The 22,812-nt window shown below is 32.0% G+C and overlaps 1 protein-coding gene across 3 annotated transcripts; it reads right to left on the minus strand.

Annotated features, from left to right (window-relative positions):
- Positions 1-3,086: 3,086 nt before the first annotated feature.
- On the minus strand, positions 3,087-22,404 carry LOC139513358 (uncharacterized). Of its 3 annotated transcripts, none has more exons than XM_071301765.1 (3): positions 22,174-22,404; positions 19,604-19,680; positions 3,087-3,441 (listed from the first exon to the last, which is right to left on the minus strand). In XM_071301765.1, the coding sequence occupies exons 2-3, from the start codon at positions 19,671-19,673 to the stop codon at positions 3,248-3,250; spliced, it is 264 nt and encodes an 87-aa protein (XP_071157866.1). In that variant the 5' UTR covers positions 19,674-19,680; positions 22,174-22,404; the 3' UTR covers positions 3,087-3,247. The 3 variants fall into 3 exon arrangements, with proteins under 3 accessions (XP_071157866.1, XP_071157865.1, XP_071157864.1); XM_071301764.1 differs by lacking the exon at positions 3,087-3,441 and adding an exon at positions 15,098-15,844 and having other exon boundaries at positions 22,174-22,395; XM_071301763.1 differs by lacking the exon at positions 3,087-3,441 and adding an exon at positions 16,281-16,809 and having other exon boundaries at positions 22,174-22,338.
- Positions 22,405-22,812: the final 408 nt, after the last annotated feature.

Below are 22,812 nucleotides of genomic sequence, written 5' to 3' on the forward strand. Positions count from 1 at the left end.
CTAGCTAAGGACATTTTTACCACATGGTAGATTGTGGTTTGTCATTATGTCGTCTAATCTTTTAATTACCAAACGTGACTTATTCCCGATTGTGACTGTTTTGCTGAATGTGAATTCGCATTACTATAAGACGTGTTTCTGTACTTGTTTATCCCAAATTCATGTATTTAGTTTACATGTTTAATGTTATATTTGTAATCCTCATCGGATTTTGTCAAATGTGTTGACGTCTTTTTATTATATTTAGGTGTTACGGATAGAAAAATTAATCACCGCCTTTATTAATTATATTAAATTTTGTACGATTATTTACGTTTGAAGTTGGATTCATAACAAACTGGACATATATATATTACAGTTAATTGCTATTAATAAGTATTGCAATAAGCATTTTGTTTAAATTAATTATCAGTATTTAGTTCTGATATAATCTTAAATCAATCCTAATTCTATCTCACTTTGATAATTTTTCATATGTGACGTCATGCTGTTTCTAAATTTCATAAATTCAAATGTGGCATAACGTTTGTACCTTTTCGCCATCGTATGTGACGTCACATTTTTGTAATTACGTTGACGCCTGGACTGATTCGGGTGTGTCTATTCTGTGTTAAACTTTAATAGCATTATGTATTCGGGTTTAGTTTTCTGTAATTAGTTAATACTTCAGTTTCATTATGTATATCTCTTTCATATTCATTTGTTAAAATTTACTGTTTGCTATAGCATGAATTGTTCTATATAATAAGGATGTTCTTATCCCGGGCATAAAAACAATGCCGTATTTGGCAAAACCTTTTCAACTTTTGATCTTCAGTGCTGTACAACTTTGTACCTTTTTCACTTTCAATCTTTTATATCTGGGCGTTATGTATTCGGGTTTAGTTTTCTGTAATTAGTTAATACTTCAGTTTCTTTATGTATATCTCTTTCATATTCATTTGTTAAAATTTACTGTTTGCAATAGCATGAATTGTTCTATATAATAAGAATGTTCTTATCCCGGGCATAAAAACAATGCCGTATTTGGCGAAACCTTTTCAACTTTTTATCTCCAGTGCTGTACAACTTTGTACTTTTTTCACTTTCGATCTTTTATATCTGGGCGTCACTTGTAAGTCCTGTGTGGACAAGGCGCGTTTTTGGCGTATTGAATTTTAAACCTGATGCTTTTTGTTATCTATTAATCATGTTTTTCTTTGTCTAATATGTTCTGCTATTTATTTGTATTGTAGTCCTGTAATATTATGTTGTCATTTCAATGTTATATTTAACTTTGCCATTAAAGTGCGAGGTTTGGCATGCCACAAAACCAGGTTCAACCCACCACTTTTATTCCCCTTTAAAAGTGTCCTGTACCAAGTCAGGAAGATGGCCATTGTTGTATTATTGTTCGTTTCTGTGTGTGTTGCATTTTAACGTTGAGTCGTTTGTGTTTTCTCTTATTTTTGAGATATTGAGATAAGACGTGGCACGGTACTTGTCTATCCCAAATTCATGTATTTGGTTTTCATGTTATATTTGTTATTCTCGTGGTGTTTTGTCTGATGCTTGGTCCGTTTCTGTGTGTGTTACGTTTCGGTGTTATGTCGTTGTTTTCCTCTTATATTTAATGCGTTTCCCTCGGTTTTAGTTTGTTACCCCGATTTTGTTTTTTGTCCATGGATTTATGAGTTTTGAACCTGATGCTATTTGTTATCTATTTGGCATTTGGCAAAACCTTTTCAACTTTTGATCTTCAGTGCTGTACAACTTTGTACTTTTTTCACTTTCGATCTTTTATATCTGGGCGTTATGTATTCGGGTTTAGTTTTCTGTAATTAGATAATACTTCAGTTTCATTATGTATATCTCTTTCATATTCATTTGTTAAAATTTACTGTTTGCAATAGCATGAATTGTTCTATATAATAAGAATGTTCTTATCCCGGGCATACAAACAATGCCGTATTTGGCAAAACCTTTTCAACTTTTGATCTTCAGAGCTGTACAACTTTGTACTTTTTTCACTTTCGATCTTTTATATCTGGGCGTCACTAGTGAGTCTTGTGTGGACAAGACGCGTTTTTGGCGTATTGAATTGTAAACCTGATGCTTTTTGTTATCTATTAATCATGCTTTTCTTTGTCTAATATTGTCTCCTTTTTATTTGTATTGTAGTCCTGTAATATTATGTTGTCATTTTAATGTTATATTTAACTTTGCCATTAAAGTGCGAGGTTTGGCATGCCATAAAACCAGGTTCAACCCACCACTTTTATTCCCCTTTAAAAGTGTCCTGTACCAAGTCAGGAAGATGGCCATTGTTATATTATTGTTCGTTTCTGTGTGTGTTGCATTTTAACGTTGAGTCGTTTGTGTTTTCTCTTATTTTTGAGATATTGAGATCAGACGTGGCACGGTACTTGTCTATCCCAAATTCATGTATTTGGTTTTCTTGTTATATTTGTTATTCTCGTGGTGTTTTGTCTGATGCTTGGTCCGTTTCTGTGTGTGTTACGTTTCGGTGTTATGTCGTTGTTCTCCTCTTATATTTAATGCGTTTCCCTCGGTTTTAGTTTGTTACCCCGATTTTGTTTTTTGTCCCTGGATTTATGAGTTTTGAACAGCGGTATACTACTGTTGCCTTTATTTATACAGAATGTTATTCAAATAACATAAAACGTATTTCTATAATTTTCACCAATAGTCAATACAATAGTGTTGAGATTATTATTAAAGCAACAAATTACCCGAATTACCCGAATTACCCGAATTGAATGGGATAATAAGTTATTTCTTTACCTTGTGTTGTGTTCAACATATAAATAAAAGAAATGACTAAACATCTAAAACATCAAAAGGAAACAATATGTGAAGACCCAATGGTGATAAGTGTGGTGAAATATTCAAATAAACACGTCTTGATATTCAAGCACAACACTAATGAATATATATATACTGACGCGAACTCCTTAAAAAGCCACGAAGGACATGAATAATTACATGCTAGTACCTCGGACACAGGTATATAATGCTTGTTCTACTATCTAAAGGAAGAACTTAAGTCAAGTAAATTCCCAATAAATATCAATACAAAAACTTCCAAAATTATAATAACACTTATTTTAATGTATTCCATATACAATACAAGGTTGTTTTTTTAACAAAATAATAAATATTTAATACTTTACAAGACAATACTGTTCAATATTTAACAAACGAGGTTTCAATATATATTCTGCGTAATTAATCAAATCCTGTAGTCCTAAAACAGTGATTCATACAATATGTAATTAGATAAACCAGAGTTTCCTCCAAAAAGTCCATTATTTGATTGTGTATTTTGTTGTGCTTGTTGTTTCTCAAGATTGGCTAGCCTGGCAAGGATGACTTGAACATATCGCAACATTTCATTACCAGAATTACCAGCTCCTCCATGCAAATGTGACCCATGGATTCCTGTAAAGAAATTATAAAAAATAAAAATGTAAAAAAAGGCTTGGAAATAGTTATTGAAAAATGATACCAATTTGAAATATATTTATTGGTATCCAAGCATGCATTCTTGAAGTAATAGTAAATATGAAGTTATGTTATTGTACATAATTATATTGATAGTAATATTTAAGTGCTATGCTATAAGATATATAATACACATATAAATACAGTGCATAATAGGAAAAATGTATAGCAATAATTATACATACCTCAAATGAAGACAACTAATTTTGAGTTCTGTCCTATATGGGTACAACATTTATTTGTTTTCACGATCACATATGATGAAGGCACTTTGGTTTTGTTTCAGTTAACTCTCAGTAAAGTTACAAAATTAAATATGTAAAATTGTATGATACATTAATACATAACCATAAATCTAACGCCATGTTCGCACAAAGGTTAGCAAATTAGACTTCGAAAATATATAGAATAACTATTTGATAACTGTATGCAAGACTCATGAATGAGTATTAATCGATGAGCTCCAGTGCATCTCTCTCCTGTTTTGAGTAGAGTAAAAATAAAATATATGTTTTGAGACAACACATAGCTGGTTTCTTTATATTGCAACTCTTAGGGTAAGGTCGATCGATTCGGGTCTATATACCATGGCATAAAGAACCTTCATTAATATAACGACGATTAAACTTCTTTTTTATTTTAAATAATTATGAGCTTACATTCCCCGCAAAAATCTATCTGAATGCAGCAGAAAGGATAAATTTAGATATCTGATTTTCGAAAAGTATAATGACAATGTTTGAAAATTAATAATTATCAGAACAAAACATTTTCGCGTTTGTATCAAACAAAAAGAATAAAACTAACATACGTAAATTTCGAGAAAATTAAAGAAATTTTTCACTCACTGTTTATCCACTCATACTTCTCAAATATACAGTACTGTTATGTGTTATCAATTGTAAGTCGTAAACAATACACGTTTTCAAGAATAATAATATTAAAAACAAAAATCAACTAACATCATATCTTTTTATACTGCATTTGAAATTGTAATATCCTCTGATTAAATAAGCCAATGCTATATAGAATTTCATTCAACTTTTGAACTGAAATCTGATATTTTTATAGTTATTAATACATACTATAGACACAACGAATTTCAAATCAGATAATGTAAAATGATTTATTTTTGCAAATTCAATTTACAATATTATTTCTATCATGTAATGAATAAAAGCATACAAACAAATATTTTCAAACAGAAACACAAGGTCGTGTGAGGATGTCCAATATTAATAGAATTCGCCGTACTTAGATTGTCTAAAACTGTCATCTTAATTCATGTAAAACAAACAACATCATTTTTTGTGTAATTTTGTTTAAAACGTCGGTTGAAAATGTCTTTGCTGCTGATAATTTGATGAAAATACATAACCATATCCATCGATTTCATATCCTTTCGCAACTTAACAGCATGTATGATCATTTGAACAAGTGTTCCATAACCATAGCATTTCGTAGACTGTTTCCTGAGCCGAACCAACCACCGCTACTTTGCTTTTTAGACTGTTGCTGTTGTCGTTCTAATCTCTGAATACGTGCTAGAATCAATTTGACATATTTCAAAAATAGGTCATTTGAGGTTCCTGATGTAGATGGTATGCTTGCGCCGAGGCCACCATGTGTATCCATTCCATATCCAGGACCCAAACCTATAAAATAAAAATAATACTATGTTCTAAAAAGAGAAGCAATTATTTAAAGAATATTTGGAAACTTTAATGAATATTTTTGCAATTTCTTGCAAACTAATAAGCTAACCATTTGAAGCTACATAACAAATACCTATGACGCTCTAAAGCTGCTGCTTAAAACATGTGTATTGCCCTTTGAAGCTACATAACAAAATGCCTATAACCCTTTGGAGCTACATAACATATATGTATATATAAAACTCTCTGAAGCTACATTACAAATGTTTATAACCCTTTCAAGCTACAACAAAAACCGCCACAACTTTCATTCTATGTATACATTGTTTTTATTACCAATGCACATCTGTTAGTATTCAAATTCCAAAAACAAAATTTAAACATAGGGCTTCTAAATCTCATTTACGTTTATGGAATTGATGTTTTAACGATAAATGTTGTGAGTCGGTTTTAATATATTCCTACATAGATAAATTCATCATTGATACCAGGATGGAAATTTTATAGTTACGCCAGACGCGCGTTTCGTCTACAAAAGACTCATCAGTAACGCTCGAAGAAAAAAAATGGTAAAAAGGTCAAATAAAGTACGAAGTTGAAGAGCATTGAGGACCAAATATTCCTAAAAGTTTAGCCAAATACAGCTAAGGTAATCTATTCCTGAGGTATAAAAGCCTTAGTTTTTGCAAAAATTCAAAGTTTTGTTAACAGTTAAGGTATACTTATGAACATATCAATGATAACTTAGGTTGCGATAACATCTTTAGTCTTGATTACTATTAGTCTTATTTCATTAAAGTTTACGGTTGTGATTTTAAACGATTACCAACGTCCGATTTTTATTATTTTATCTAAATAGTCATTACGAGGCGGCAAAAGAAGTTATCAACTTAATGATCGCCGCAATAATCCAGGTAGAATCCAGGTAGGTAGAATTATTCAAATTGGTAATTTGAGGGTTCATTTGTGAATCCTTGTTTTTTCTTTTTTTTTCTCTTCACCTAACGTTTACTCTGCCTGAAGTGGTTGGAAACTTAATGTTTTAATATCTCTTAAATTATACAATGGGAATTTTAGTTGTGAAAAAATGGTATAAATCATGTCAGGACTGCAACCCCAACTACGGATATGCTGATAGCACAGGGGACTGCCTAGGTTTATAACACATTACATAATGCATGGTGCTAACTAGCGAATTTCTTCAATCGTAAAGGATAAGTGCATGTTCTAACAATGCAGTGACGTAAATGTGTTTCTTTTATAAGCGTCTTTGTGACAACTTTACGACAGACTATCTCCTTTGGGTAACAAAGGGTTAAACAGGTATAACACCACAAATCACATATACTTCGTCTCAAATTTACCAGAAAAATGTTAGATCTGCAAATTTTGGTTCATTTCTACGGGACTTGAACTCATGACATCAAGGCAACTTTGCCTGCATTGTGTTCAACCCACTAGATTACACTGCCAACTATAGGGCTATATAAATACAGCTTTTGAATGTCGAGCAATACTATTCATCCTCAGCGTTACCTAGGTTTATAACATGATGTAAGGGGGCATATAGAAGGAATACCAGGCAGATATGTTTGTCAGTCGGAAAGGACAATAAATACATGTACTTACCGTGTAGTCAAATGAGTGCCATCAACACCAAATAAAATTACACAACTGCATAGTTTCCTCCTCTAACTTAAGATGATAAAACAATCGGTTTTCATTTCGGGAGGTGTTTTAGTCTCGTATGTATTGAACAAGTACGACCAATTAGAATACAGTTCATGTAAATGAAATTGTGTAATGACTATGTAATGCATTTGAATATGACGGTTGTTTCCATTCGTTCCGTTGATTGATAAATATCACGTCTGATTTTGTCAGTTTATTTGGACTTCCCCCTTTTTTAGTTTATTTTGTACTTTAATCGGTTAGTTGTTTGGGTTTTAGGATACATAACAATTGTATTTATTTTTTAATAAAAAAAAAAATTGTTTATGCTAGCTGTGTTTTGTGCAACAACCCTTGTCTTTGGATTTGAGTTTTGTTATTGTTAATTAAACAAAGGCAAGAAATACGTTTTACATAGAATGTGTCGGCTGTGTTAGACGAAAATGACTATTGTAAAACCATTCCAACGGGAAACCAACGGTCTTATCTATATAAAAATATGTTATAACATAAAACATTTTGAAAATTGGAACTAACGTATTATTCTTATAATAGTTCTTATACCACTTTATTTCCTTGAAATAATGTATAAATCATACAAGCAAGTCTTTTAGATAAACAAATTCAAAACAATCTACGCATGTACGGTATCGATAAGAATAATCATTTTAAAAGAAAATTTTAGAAGGATATAAAAGGTGCTTTTGGGTCTGATACCTATTAATGATTACTGCTAAAATGTACGGTAAAAGAAACGATGTTACGACCCCTTTTTTGAAAAGGGATACTAAAATAAGACGATGTGATACGGTTGTGAATCGGACAACTTTTTACCAGAGACTAAATGAAGTTGAAGTTAACAACTGTAGGTAGCCATAAAGACTTAAAAATTAACAAAACCTTTACCACTCTAATTTGTCCTTATATAACAAAATGTACAAAATTCAATGAAAAAACATTTAAACGAATAAAAAATATGATATACAGCCGCATACAACATTACAGTCTCCTGACGCGAGAAAGCCATATACAGAATGTGACTGGGTTAAATTTGTTTTTTGACACCAAACCTCCGGGCCTTAACCTAGGACAAAGTTGTAACATCACAATATAAAAAACATAATATACAAATCATTTAAAAAAACTTGATTCAACTGATCGTCACAGAGCAAAAAATAGTAACAAAAAGACTTAACATACAAAGTACCGATTTATGAGTACTCACAATTATTGAAAAGTAGTTCAAAGCCAATAATAACTAATAAGAAAATCATTTATCGAAGACTAAAATATAATCCAGTATCAACCAATACATTAAGTGTAAATACTTCATAATCAGTCTGAAAAACATGTTCTTCTGCAATCCCAAAATATAAGTATCGACAGAACGTGCATGTAGGACCGAACATGGTTAAAGCTATATAGCAATGGCATTAAGTTATAATGTTATATATATTTTTTACCAAAATCAATGTTCTGCATGCATTGATTTCATCAATATTGAGTAATAATATAACTGTAAATCTATCAAAAGGAGTGAACCAAGTCCGGAAATTTCTGAGCGAACATGTACACAATACCAAAAAAATAGACGAAGGCGTAATAGCTTAATAACGGCAACAGTAGTATATCGCTGTTCGAAATTCATAAATAGATAGAGAGAAAAAAGTCTGCGTTACAAAGATTGATAGCAGTATCTACAAGCTTTTAATCGTGTACCTTTCTGATGTTTCTTGGAAAAACAAAAAGTCAATTAAGTTAAGCTTCAGGGTGTGTCCTATCTGATACATCATACCCATATGTTACTCCTTACTGTCCAATCAGTTTGATTAGAGACGTTTTAATTGTTATTACTTTCTATTTCCAACTAACGTTAACTTAACTTAATCAAATACAGTTGTACATGAAGCATATTGCTAGCTTTAACTATATGATCAGCCTTGACTGTACTTATATTTTACTATATCTGACCTAAGATATTATTATATTTAAGTTTACACTCAAACGACTCATCCAAACTCTTTTAGGTCATTTTTTAGTAGCAATAAACAAAAAAACTATGTCAATTGGACATGCTTTGATACTATATATGCCCTTGAATTTTTACTAGATAACATTTTTGTTCGCTTTGGGGATTCCGTATATCGTCAGATTATCGGAATTCCAATGGGGACTAACTGTGCACCACTTATTGCGGACCTGTTTTTGTATTGCTATGAGTTACAATTTGTGACAAAAATAAGCAAAGACCCATCGAAACAACATCTGATAAACAAATTTAATAATACTTTTAGATACTTGGATGATATTTTGGCTCTCAATAATGACGACTTCAGTATGTATATTAAAGAAATTTATCCTGTTGAACTTACTTTAAATAATGCTAATACTAACAATGACCACTGCCCTTTCCTCGATCTTGATATCTATATCACTAACGGAAAGCTGAATACTAAAATTTATGATAAAAGACATGATTTTTCATTTCCTATAGTTAATTATCCATTTTTAGATGGTGACGTTCCCTTGTCACCATCTTACGGTGTTTATATATCTCAACTTGTACGATTCGCTCGTGTATGTAACAATGTTTTAGATTTTAACGAGAGAAATTTATGTATTACTGAAAAATTATTACACCAGGGTTTTCGATATCACAAACTAGTCAAAACATTTACTAAATTTTATCATCGGTATAAGGACATCATTCGTAAATATAGCTCAACATGCAGACTTCTTATACGTTCAGGTATTTCACATCCAACTTTTTATGGAAATATTCTTTATAAAGCACAAAGGTGTCAGTATTCACCTCAAAAACTAACAAAACCTTTGAATAGACTTATTAAGAAGGGATATAGTTACGATACTGTTGTCAGGTCATTAAAGATTGCATATTTTGGCGTTAATATTGATTCACTTATAGGTTGCATTTCTGTAAATATTGACAATGCAATTTCCCATAGGAACTCCTTTTACGGCTAAAACTGTACCACTTTTACTATGAAGTTTTTGAAAAAAAATCTTATCCTAGAATTGAAAGTTCATATGCACCACATTTTTTTTCAAAGGTCAAAATATAGGGCTGTGCGGCATATTTTCAACGTTTATATGCCCTGAACTTCTCAGAGTTTAAACTTACACTAATTTTCTTAACTACCCCTACCTCGAATGAAAGGTTACCACAGATTTCAATGTAAACAATATGCACGTGTTTATTTACTGGTAACATTCCCAAGTTCTGTCTCTGAGATATGGAACACAGAGAGCATAACTGGGAACCAGTATGTAAACAAAATGAATTTTCTATGAATATTCAATTACTCCCCAAAAGAGGCGTGTTTTGAGAAACAGCTGTATTTACAAAGTGCAACCTATAGGGTCTTTGCATCGGAACTAAACACATTTATTCAAAAACCAGTTGTTGGCATGACACGGGTTATGTTCTTCTCATATATGTTATGATGGTATGATACTAAACCCCTAAAGGGAAGGATTGTGCCTGATGTTCATATGATGAAATCATAATCTTTCAGTCAGTTTAATTGAAGTCTGGAGCTGGCATGTCAGTTAACTGCTAGTAGTCTGTTGCTATTTATGTATTATTGTCATTTTGTTTATTTTCTTTGGTTACATCTTCTGACATCAGACTCGGACTTCTCTTGAACTGAATTTTAATGTACGTATTGTTATACGTTTACTTTTCTACTTTGGCTAGAGGTATAGGCGGAGGGTTGAGATCTCACAAACATGTTTAACCCCTCCGCATTTTTGCGCCGGTCCCAAGTCAGGAGCCTCTGTCCTTTGTTAGTCTTGTATTATTTTAATTTTAGTTTCTTGTGTACAATTTGGAAATTAGTATGGCGTTCATTATCACTGAACTAGTATATCTTTGTTTAGGGGCCAGCTGAAGGACGCCTCCGGGTGCGGGAATTTCTCGCTACATTGAAGACCTGTTGGTGACCTTCTGCTGTTGTGTTTTTTTCTATGGTCGGGTTGTTGTCTCTTTGGCACATTTTCCATTTCCATTCTCAATTTTATTGATTAAGTGCGAAGTTGACGAGTATGGTTTGGGCAAATATAGTCAAGATTGCGGTTTTTTTTTCGGAAAATGATAACCACATGAGACAATGAGACAACTCTTTATATAAGTCACAGTGTATAAAAATTTAACAGTTATAGGTCAAAGTACGGCCTTCAACGCGAAGCCTTGGTTCACACCTAACAGCAAGTTATTAAGGGCCCCAAAATGACTAGTATAAAACAATAGACCACTTTCGAGTTCATCCGTCACTGAAAAAAACTCGTCAATTATACACGCCTTTATGACCTCATTTACCAGATAGAGGGGGTCGCCTGTATCCCTGCACTATTTACTTTCATCAAGCGTCTTAGTGATCGTCATTGTGCAGGATAAACTAGAAATTATGGTTGTTCTGTAGGTACTTAATGACAATTCCCTAATGACAGCAATGCTGATTGTCAATTTTGAGAATTCAATTTGCCGAATGATTCGTTCAATATAGAATTATAGTTTTCCAACCACTCGCTCAACATTGGAATGGAAGTGACGACGCCCCTAAACGCACAAATGACGTTCACTAAAACCAGAGTTTTTGACGGAAATGCATCGAACTCGAAAGTTGTCTATTCAAACAGAACATCCAACGGTCTTATCTATATATATAAAAAAAACAGAAACGAGAAACACCTATTAACCAAACCAAAAAACGACAACCACTGAACAACAAGTGCCTAAAAATGCAGCGTGTTTACGTTTTAATAATGTATTATAAAAGAAGGACGAAAGATACCAAAGGGACAGTCAAACTCATAAATCTAAAACAAACTGACAACGCCATGGCTAAAAATGAAAAAGACAACAGAAAAACAATAGTACACATGACACAACATAGAAAACTTAAGAATAAACAACACGAACCCCACCAAAAACTAGGGGTGATCTCAGGTGCTCCGGAAGGGTAAGCAGATCCTGCTCCACATGTGGCACCCATCGTGTTGCTTATGTGATTACAAATCCGGTAAATAGTCTAATTCGGTAGGTCACATTCATGAAAGGGAAGGGGATTGTAGTTACGACGTAAGGAACATATCCGATATCATTTGTGAAACGGTTATTCCATAACGGTCAACCAACTCGTGATGGCGTCCGTAAAATTTACGAAGGGATGATTTCAACTTCACCATTTGGAACTCTTGGTTTAATAGCTTCCTTGTGAGCAGTAACCCTCTATCAAGAAAATCATGATAGGAAATGCAAGCACGGGAATATCGTATCAATTGGGAGATATATACCCCGTATGCAGGTGCTGCTGGAATGTTGCTACTTAGAAATGGAAAGTTCACAATTGGAAAGCTGAAATCATCTATAACTACTTAAACAGACACACTAAATGTCAATTGAAAAGGCTTAACTGATAAAAAAAAAAACATTTAAACAAAAAATATTGTTCAGTATAGTTATGGTCAAGGAATAATAAATGGGCTATGTCGCAGATATTGCTAAAACTTTGCATACAACCTTGGCTCTGTGAACTACAACTGAAAATCGGAAAAATAATGCATTTGTCTCTTTTATTATCTGAAATATTACAGATTGATGTCTTTTGATATAGGTGAATATTTGTATAGAAAGCACATAGAATTGACGAATAAATATATAAAATTTGTCTTAAAATCGCCAAATCTCTAATTCTTATCCATAGTTTTCCTTAAAAAAAATCTGTATGTTGTTGAGATAAATTTCTGTTTAAATGATATAAAATAATCATATGATCACCGACTTCGTTTTTTTTTTGTTGCCTTGTTGGTAGTGAAATATTTTTCACAAAAAAACACAACTTTTAATGATGTATACCGTAAAAACTATGAAGTAGAATTAGAGATTTGGCGATTTTAAGACAAATGTTAGAAGGTATTATGCCGATTTTATGTTCTTTCTGTACAAATGTTCACCAATTTTGTAAGAACTCAATCAGTCATATTTTAAATGATAAATGAGAGAAATGCATAATTTTTTCCGATTTTCAGTTGAAGTTCATTGAGCCAGAGTTGTATGCAAAATCTTAAATATGTGACATAGCCCATTTACTGTAACTTGAGCTTAAGTTCAACAAGCAAAATACGAATGTTTACAGTCTGTGATGTGTAAATAAGTTAAACGATTAAAGAAAAATAACAACAACGTCACACTCTCACTGCAGCGTTTCATTATGTATTACAACATGTTGTCTGTTTTTTTATAGACAGCATGGTTCATTTGCCATTTTCTCGTACAATATAAAAATGAAAAGATGTGACACATTTATAAAAGTGTGCTTATTTATCTTAACTTTTTAACTCTTCATGGAAAACTAAATAGATCTATATGGTGTGTTATTCTGGCCATGACACAAAAAGTTACGATATAAATAAAGACGATGTGGTATTATGTCATTGCCAATGAGACAAATATTCACAAGAAACCAAATGGCGCAGAAATGAACTATAGGCAGTACACAAACGAACGAAAATAAATATGTAACACAACAACAAACGAAAACCACTTAATTACACTCCTGACTTGTGATAGGCACATACATGTATACAGATTGTCATGGGGTTAAATAGGTTATCGGGATCCCAACCCTCACCTTACCTGGGACAGTGGCGTAACAGTACAAAATAAGAAAAACAATGAAAATCAGTTGAAAAAGACTTCACTCATAACAAAAACACATAGTAGTCGTGGCCGGGTACTTTTACATCCTAATAACAAAAAGACACTAAGTATATATATCTGAGAGTACTCGCAGTTACAGACAGCTAGTTCAAAGCCAATGGCAATTTCTAAAATAAATCATACAGTTAAGACTAAATTACCATCAGTACACATACACATCCAATGGAACTAGTGTAAATATGTCATACACAGTCAGAGAAAAACTTGACCTTGTGCAATGTCAAGATACAGGTACCGACATATTGTAGAGCCATGAATGTGCATATGAAACATTTGAAACAACAATGCATGTTTGTATTTGTTTTCTCTGATTTTCGCAGGTGTTTGACACACTAGCTATAGAGGAGGATTATACCTTATACCATAAGCCACTTCTCGTTCTTTCAATACTCGAACTTAATTAATTCCAATGTCCAATTCATACCCGGTGTTGTTTCTTTTCTTATCTCCAATTACTTTTTCAAAAGAAATATTTTCTGTTTTACATTAGAAAATTTTACCATGACTATTATTTTAAATTTCAACAAAGATTGATCTTATTTCAGCAGAAATGATGCATTCCATTAAACAGTTTGTGCATATACAAAACAGTTGTGTGTTGTATGATTCGTATCATGACGTATACAAACAAATGTGAAGGATGGAATCGTGACGTTTACAAACAAATGTGCATAATAAGATGGAATAGTCACGTTAAGATACATTGGTGCGTAATAGGATGAAATAATGACGTTTATAACACATGTGTGCGTAATATGATTGAATGGTGACGTTTACAAACAAATGTGCATAATAAGATGGAATGGTCACGTTTAGACACATGTGTGCGTAATATGATTGAATGGTGACGTTCTACAAACAAATGAGCATAATAGGATGGAATCATGACGTTTACAAATGTGCGTTATACTATGAGCAAGATGGAATTGTGACGTTTACAGACAGATGTGCATGTCAGGATGGAATCATGACATTTACAAAATGATGTTCGCTATATGATGATTTCATGACGTTACAGACATATAGTTTACACAAAATGTGTACATGGTAGCTGTTCGTTTGTTGTTCATTATTGTGATTGTTGTTTTGATTGTTCAAATTAAGTGCTTATATTTGTGAACATGTATTAAACACTGTAGTTGAACTCAGTAGTTTGTTTGAATTACCGCACAGCAAGAATCATTTCTACAAGAACAAAACTGTGCTAGAAAAAGAGCAATAGATTGATAAGCGAATAGACAAAAGAAATGTAAAACAATACGATATGAACAATTTTCCCATATAAACAAAAATTTTCATCCTTTTCCTTCATTTAATGATATTTAACTGGCTTTCTAAGTGTATATGTGGATGCTAAAAGTGTTCCTTAAATATATTGGAACATTTATGAGAACATTAAACTCCTTGTACGGTGTGTTTTGATAATTCTAATACTGGGCATATCATGTCTGGCATTTGTAGATATCAATGCCTAATTTGACTCGTATCTGGGTAATCAGAACATGGGAGCATAGAAGCAAGCTGATTGAATGAGAAAATCTGAGTTTATTTTGTACAGAAATGTGCGTATAAACATGAATTTGCGGTTAATGTTAGCGAATATACACAGCATAAAATATTAGCAGCAACTTTTGAACAAATCAACATAGATATATACATATATGTACAATAAAACAACGTGTAACGAAATTATTCAGCTTCTTGACTATATTTCACCAATGCCTGTGCAGGCAAGTACATCTATCTATCCTATGAGCTGTGTGATAACTTGAATGTGTCAGATTAAAGTGTTGCACATTCTATAAGATTCATCGAATTGTCCTATTCTGTTAATACTGACAAGTAAAATAATACATTCACTAGGTGAATATTTCATTGGAAATATTATTAGCCGGTTTTCAAAACGTGCAACATTTTCTTCTTTTATCTTATACCTTTTTCAAAAGAAATTCGCATATTACAAAATCAAATTATAGATTCCCTCCAGATCCTTAACTTATTTATTATTATTTCAAATATATTTAGAACATTCCCATTTCGCTAAATAAAAACATATTGGCCATATTGTTAAAAGGAAGGCCTTGTCTCATGCCACCTCCTCCTCCTCGCATCATTTGTGACATCATCATCATTGGCAGAACATTATCGTTCCCCATCATCATTGCCATGGGAAACATACTGTTCATTCCTCCACTTTGGCGCTGTGCCATCTGAGCTTTGGCTAATAAAGCTAACCTTGCTCTTTGTTCGTTCATCGCCTTGGCATTGGCTCCTGAAATTATTTCGTCTTTTTTTAAAGATAGGTTTTAACAAACACATTGCGTGAGCCTTTTTGATATTAGTTATTTAAGGTAACTTGATGAAGCATTGATTGCTACAATCAGTTAGAAAGATTTGTAAGCACAGTAAAACTGTTGTGTGGCATCCCTACGTTTAACTTTTAGACTTTTTTTCTAATAACCAAAGTGATTTCCCCCTTTAATACAAAATTCAGCATAGGAAAAGTTACTATTTACTAGAGACAATATAGTATGCCATTTTTATGTATCACTATATTGATTAGACTATATAACATGCATTTAGATCTAACATAGCAAGCTACACATATTATGCTTGTTAGCTTCAGTGAGATCATTGAAGAGAATAAAGGTTGATTGATAGATATGTGTTTGGCTACAAATATAGACATCAAGCAAGCAAGCAAGAAATTAATTAATTAAACAAAAGCAAGGCTTACACCACGAGTTTGTTTAGTTTATTTTTTACAAACAACAGCACGTGAAAAGCAAACAACACAATCAACAAATACAGGCCAAAGATGTCTGTTTTATAAATATCGACGGATAGTATCACACAGTCATTAACGTTCATAGATCACATCTTATGTTACAGTCACTGTCTATGGGACACATTCAACCTAATTAAACATGCGGTTCATTAAAAGCATATTCATAAGTCCGCCGCCACTTGATGATCCTTGGCCGGATGAAGCACCTCCTTGACCTTGGGACATTAATAAAAGTGGGAGCATAGATTCGCCCATTCCTCCTTCAGCCATCAACATAAGGGGCATCATGCTTCCCATACCACTTCTGCCACCTCTACCGGACATGAGCATCTGAAGCATCAGTGGGTTCATTTTGCCACCTTTTCCCATTGCCATCAATGCTGGCAACATGGCACTGCTGCTACCTCCACGCATTTGTCTGGCTGCTGCTTGTCTGGCTGCTGCTTGACCTGTAACATTTATTGTGTGTTATACTCGTTATAGAATGTCATTTTGTCCACTTTCCACGTGCTGTAACCAACATGCAGTGTGATTTAATGTTGCAATAATAAATACGTAAGAAGCCGTATTCATCACCTACTGAAACAGTCTTTTCGTTATGATTGTTTATTTTTGCTTTTCATATAATTAACTTGAGAATGTTATAAGAAATAAAAATGAATATATGTACTGGACGACTAAAGAAACGCAACACTAAAATGTATTTAAATTCGAAGGTTTGGTATTGCTTTTTGATAGATATAATGCTAGAATTCAAAACGAATCGCTCATTTTTCATCAATAATTTACATTCTAATTCAAATTTAACGGAATTGTAAAATGAAAAATCAAATGCGAAATTAATTCAAAACTATTATCTGAAAAATAGTCTTTGTTTTAATGTTATCTTGCAGTATGACTTAAGCTACCCGCTCCCCTAAAAGAGAACGTTGGGATAGTTGTTCTTCTGTGATAGCTAGAAAAAAAATCTTACTTTATTAATATAATTTGACAAAACTCTTTGGATTAAAGATGTTGATATTTCTATTACTATGAAGTAAACATCGTGTGTTTGAAATTAATTTTGAAAAATGGGGTGTTGTGTTTCTATATGCGTTCAGTTTATGATATAGTTGAAAACCAAAAGATTGTAATGTTCGTGCACTTGAGGTTATATGAGGTTTGTTTTCTGCTAAAAATCCAGCTGGTCTGACAGCCAATGATATGTTAATACAGGTACTCGGTCATTTACTTTAAACATGCACTTCAATGTAAATGATGAGGAAGGAAGAGGAGAGAAAACATAGAAGTATTACACGTGTTACATAAATGAAACACAAAACAAACAAAATGCATTCAATATATTTACTGAAAAACAACAAAATTGGATACACGTAACAAAAAACCGACAATGTGACACAGTCTATGACACAATCCACACTTGCAGAAGTCTTGTGTAAAGAAGATTAGTGATGATTCCATCATTTTCTTTGGTTCATTAACAGAAATGGAAGCATATTAGTGTTTCCGCTTCCGCCCGAGAAAGCTCTACTAAACATTTGATAGCGCATGAGGTCCTTTCCAACATCGCTTCCCATCATCATCATCATTCCTAAATTTGGACCTATCAAATATGATGAGAGACAAAAGTATAAGAAGAAATACTTATGTTCGTTTAATTGACTACATCGTATTGAAGTGTGCAAATCAAAATGTTTTTTGCTTTCTTAATAAATCCATTAATTATTTTTTTTTAAATTCATTACTTTGTCATTTAATTTTAATTTTTAAATGAAAATCAAATTGATATGAAACCACATTGAAATTGATAACAAAAGTTAGGCTAAACTGCAGCTAATTAAAAAAAAAAGGTAGAATTAAAAATGTATATTTAAATTTTTAAACTAAATTTCTAAATTAAAAAAATAAATTGCAGAATTAAAATTTGCTAATAGATCTACATATCTAACAGCTACATACTTGACTTCTACTCTACAGATATATACGTTACATCACCTAAGCCTTTGTAACATAATCGTTCTATCGATGTTATAAATATAATATTCTTCATATCAAAGTATGAATATTGAAAGTCATAAGAAGGTCACATGGAAAATTATCAAGATTTTTTTGGCCGCTTCGTCATATTGACAGTTTAACTACTATTTCGCAAGATTCCAAAAATGCTTATATCTGTCAATTGTCACATGAATGACCGGTCGTATATAAAATCGCTGTCCTTCATGTTAATATTATGGATATGTTGACATTTTATTGGAGTCAGAGAGTGTGTTTCCAATATATAAGATAATTAATGCGTATACGAAGTTCTAGTGGATCTTAAGGCTTATCAGAATTTGTCATCAGATGCAATAAAAGGTGTATAAAATATTTTATACTGTAACGAAGTACCACAAATTGTCACAGCAAATATCAATAAAATTACCTAAGCGAGGAACTGGTATAAAGAACTGATAAGGAATGAATTAGCATAGCTAGCACTCATGTCAATGAAAATAATTAATTACGTATATATTTATAGATCTAGAACAAAATTCCATTTTCCTTTCTGCCATTTGAACAAAATTATTCTTAAATTACAGGAAAATTTTACTTGAAAGATATTGAAAACAGTAAGTTATCCATCTAAAGAAATTAGTTCTTAAAACGTTTGTGCAAAGGATTGCTGTTAAAAGACAGAAAAGTTAGTTCATTAAATCGTTGAGTCATGCGATACTAAAAACCGTGCAAATAGTTGACATATGAACCATAAAGTTTTCTCGTTCAATTGTTGAATATTTCAATCTGTTTATAAACTTTATCTATTAGATATTTGGAGAGAAGTAAAACGATATATAGAACAAATTCATGAATTCGAATAGCATCCACACATTCTCATTTTGTTTGGATGAAACTTGGTTAACATCGCCATGACAACTCCTGTTGTTATATAACGACAAAGAAGCCGATGAAAATACAGAATTTATTTCACATGCGAAATTTCGGTTTTCACTTTTCTGAGAAATTAAGGTATTTCCTTTCTACCAACATTAATTAAACTTTTTTTCATTTTAACTAAACTAATTAACGTTGAAATATAAGACAATTTGCTCGAGTTTTTACAGTGCTGTTTTTGTTACCAAACACGACGTTATTGGAACTTGAAACTTACAAAATAATGAGGTTTTTTTGTTACAGTAGTCAACCTAATTTGCACGGTTGTATTTTGATATTGGTATGATATAATTGTGCATGAATACTCACCAGCGGCCTGTGATCGGACATGAGCTACCATCACACACAACACTAAGGCAATTATACATATGGACTTCATTGTGTTACTGTAAAATAAGCAAAGTCAATTATAAATACGGACTTCATTGTGTCTCTGAAAAATGAGCAAAGTTAATTTATCGCTATGGTCTTAGAGTAAGAGGATTAACAAGATTTTGTGTGAATGTATAAAGAGATCTTTATCGCAACATCTTAATGGTTAATTCAATTTAGGAGAACAAAACTTGTCAGTTCTGGACCATAAAGAGTTTATCAAAAGTGCACACAAGTTAACCAAATCGCGTCTACCTGTAATTTATTTCAATGTTGGTTATATGCAAGTTCAGCGAATGGTTTCTGGTCAATTCAAAACAACATTGCATTTGTAATTAGTGTTGTCCTATTTTTTCTCGTGATTTTTGACAGGAATAATTTGAATTTGGTTTGGAAATTTTGAGTTGGCACAAATGTCGTACATTAACAGATGATGAATAAACCACAAAGTCTGTTTTTCTTCCGCTCAATAAATAAGAGATATACATTTACAATTGCAAACTATGGATTATGCTGTATCGTTTGAACACCTTTAAAAACGTAATTTTACACCACTTACATGCTTCTATACTTCATGCGATTGTTATACTCTAGCAAAAAATTTGTGTCAACAAGTTTACTGATTGAAACTTATTTAAACATTATTCCTTTGCTTGCTTGTTTTAATTTTTTAATAATACGATTTCAATAAAGTTTATTTTTAGAGAACCGTTTGTTTATTTTTACTTTGTTAATCTATCTCATGGTTGACCTTTGACCCTAAATTTGTAGACTAAACAAACATTTTCCAAAAACGTCAACAAAAATGGTTCATTTCAATCGAAATGATTTTCTTGACACGGACAACTCTGGGTATAATGTTCACAATTAAAACAAAAATTAAAAAGTAAGAGGGAGATTATTGTCAAAAGAAGAAAAAATCTACCATATTTAGTCAATATATATGTCTACGATATTCATTAAAATTGATTTTCTCTTAAAGATCCATATTTTCTTTTTATCGGAAAAAAACATCGTTTTGCAACTAAAATAACTGACAGCCACAAATATGTGCACAGAAGAAATATCTCATAATACTTGAGCCAGTTTGCTATTTAACAAAGTACTTTTATCTTGCTCCTTATCCCTTTATACAAATATGTGCAAAACAAATAGTATTTTTTTTATATTACAGAATGAAATTTGAGCTTTACATTTGGTTTAATAATCATAGAATAATCAAGTTTTCTTTCTATGTTAATACCGATGGCATTTATTAATGTTTGCCCTTATTCCATTTTGATACACCATACCCACTGCGTATGTCTACGCGCTCATTGATATCCTTATACACGCTAGTCTATATCAATTATCTCCCTTAAATAAGTAATAAGAAAAGATTCTTTTTTCTTTTATATTATTTGTGGCTTTTTTTTCCAGAAAAAAAATAAGCAAAAATTTATTTGTGCCAAGTGCAAAACATACACTCCGATCAATTGAAACATAAAATCATCTGTTTTACAATGATAATGTTAAGATGCAAAACATGAGAAACAACAGTACAACACATTTCTCATATCGTATTAGCAATTTTAGTTTGTTGGATGTGTTGACATATAGTTGTTATAATGTGTTATTCTTGTCACGAAATCTCAAAAGTAATTAAAGTAACAGACATTTGAAATAAGAAACACCCAATCACGTGGCATTTTATTTTTGTAACATAATTTATTAAGAAATATGACAAAATTTGTTGCTCTACGCTACCGAGCGGAAAATTAAGTTATAGGTAACAGGAAAAATAATTAAAAAAAACGTTTGCTCGTAAACAAAGTTACTAAAACGAATAACAAAGTTTGGTAAGGAGACAACCTCGTCCTATACACCTGGCTCATAACTAGGTATGCGAGACTTGCGTTTCTTCTACAAAAGACTGATCAGTGGCGTTCGAAAAAAAAACAACAGTTGAAGTGAATACGAAGTTAAGGAACATTAAAAACCTAAGATTCTGAAAAAATTTGCAAAATGCGACAGACGCAATCTTTGTTTTATGAATAGAAAACCCTATAAGCCTTAATGGTTTTCCAAAGTGTTGGATATTTCAACATTGGAAATCATTTATTGAAGTTTTCTGATATCTCTATTAAATATTTCATTTATATTTATCCCTTTCATGTATACAATGTAAAAATTGCCAATGATTTCTTGCACTTAGTCATATATTGTACTAATCTAAATGGCTCACTATGCAACTGCTACTAAACTAGGCTGTTAAATAAATAACACAGTTTTGCATATTAACTATTATAGCTTTTTTCTCTTTAAATATACATGTACTTTTATCAAAAGAGTTCTCATTTATACGTTAGAACGATATCAAGTATATTGAAATTCAATTAAACTATGTAAAATCTTAAACTCTAGATATGAAAGAGTCAAAAACATACCCTTTTCTTATTGCAATCCAGTTATAGAATAATTAATGCAAAATGTATCCCAAACTATGAATTAATTAAGGAACAACTTACGTGATCAGAGAATCTACGGAAACTTTCCAGTTAAAATGTCCTACTTGTTGTTAGGAGGCAAGCTACAAGTCTGATGATACTTGGTCCTCAACAAGTGGTTTTAAAGCCGTGACACTCCGTTTATGCAAATGATGTATAACAATGCATTAAAGTCTCCTGTAATTAATGGTATTGCTGTCTTGTATGAATACTATTGTCTGTACACGACACGCTACATTTACCCTCAGGCACTGACGTATTCGTGACCCTGTATAATAAAAAAAAAGATGGACAACGGTTTATTTTACATGAAACTTAAAAACTTCTAACGTTCAATCGTTCAATACATTTATTAAGAAAGACTTTTCGTTTTTTTTTTTCAAATGAATAAACTCTTTTTTTAAGATAGCGATCATATAAAAAATTGTATTATTACAATGGTCAGTGTGGCATTTTTGACAATGGTCAATATTGTTTACATGGCATTACATAACAAAAGTCTATTTGTAAAGATGAACGTGTAAAAATGATGAATATTAACATGATCTATATTGCAATAAACAACGTATTATGTTTTTAGAATTATACATGAAATATGAGGGTTATTAAACTGACATAATTGTTAGGTAATCTTTGCTAACATATGGGTCAGAAATTTGT

The sequence above is a fragment of the Mytilus edulis genome, chromosome 2 (assembly GCF_963676685.1).
Source record: "Mytilus edulis chromosome 2, xbMytEdul2.2, whole genome shotgun sequence".
In the NCBI taxonomy this organism is placed as follows: Eukaryota; Metazoa; Mollusca; class Bivalvia; order Mytilida; family Mytilidae; genus Mytilus; species Mytilus edulis.

Excerpts from the sequence above, each read along its gene's own strand:
- LOC139513358 (XM_071301763.1), bottom strand. The coding sequence starts at position 19,673 with ATGAAGTCCATATGTATAATTGCCTTAGTGTTGTGTGTGATGGTAGCT. Across the intron at positions 16,810-19,603 it reads TGTCCGATCACAGGCCGCTG|GTCAAGCAGCAGCCAGACAA; the intron begins GTGAGTATTCAT and ends TAAATGTTACAG.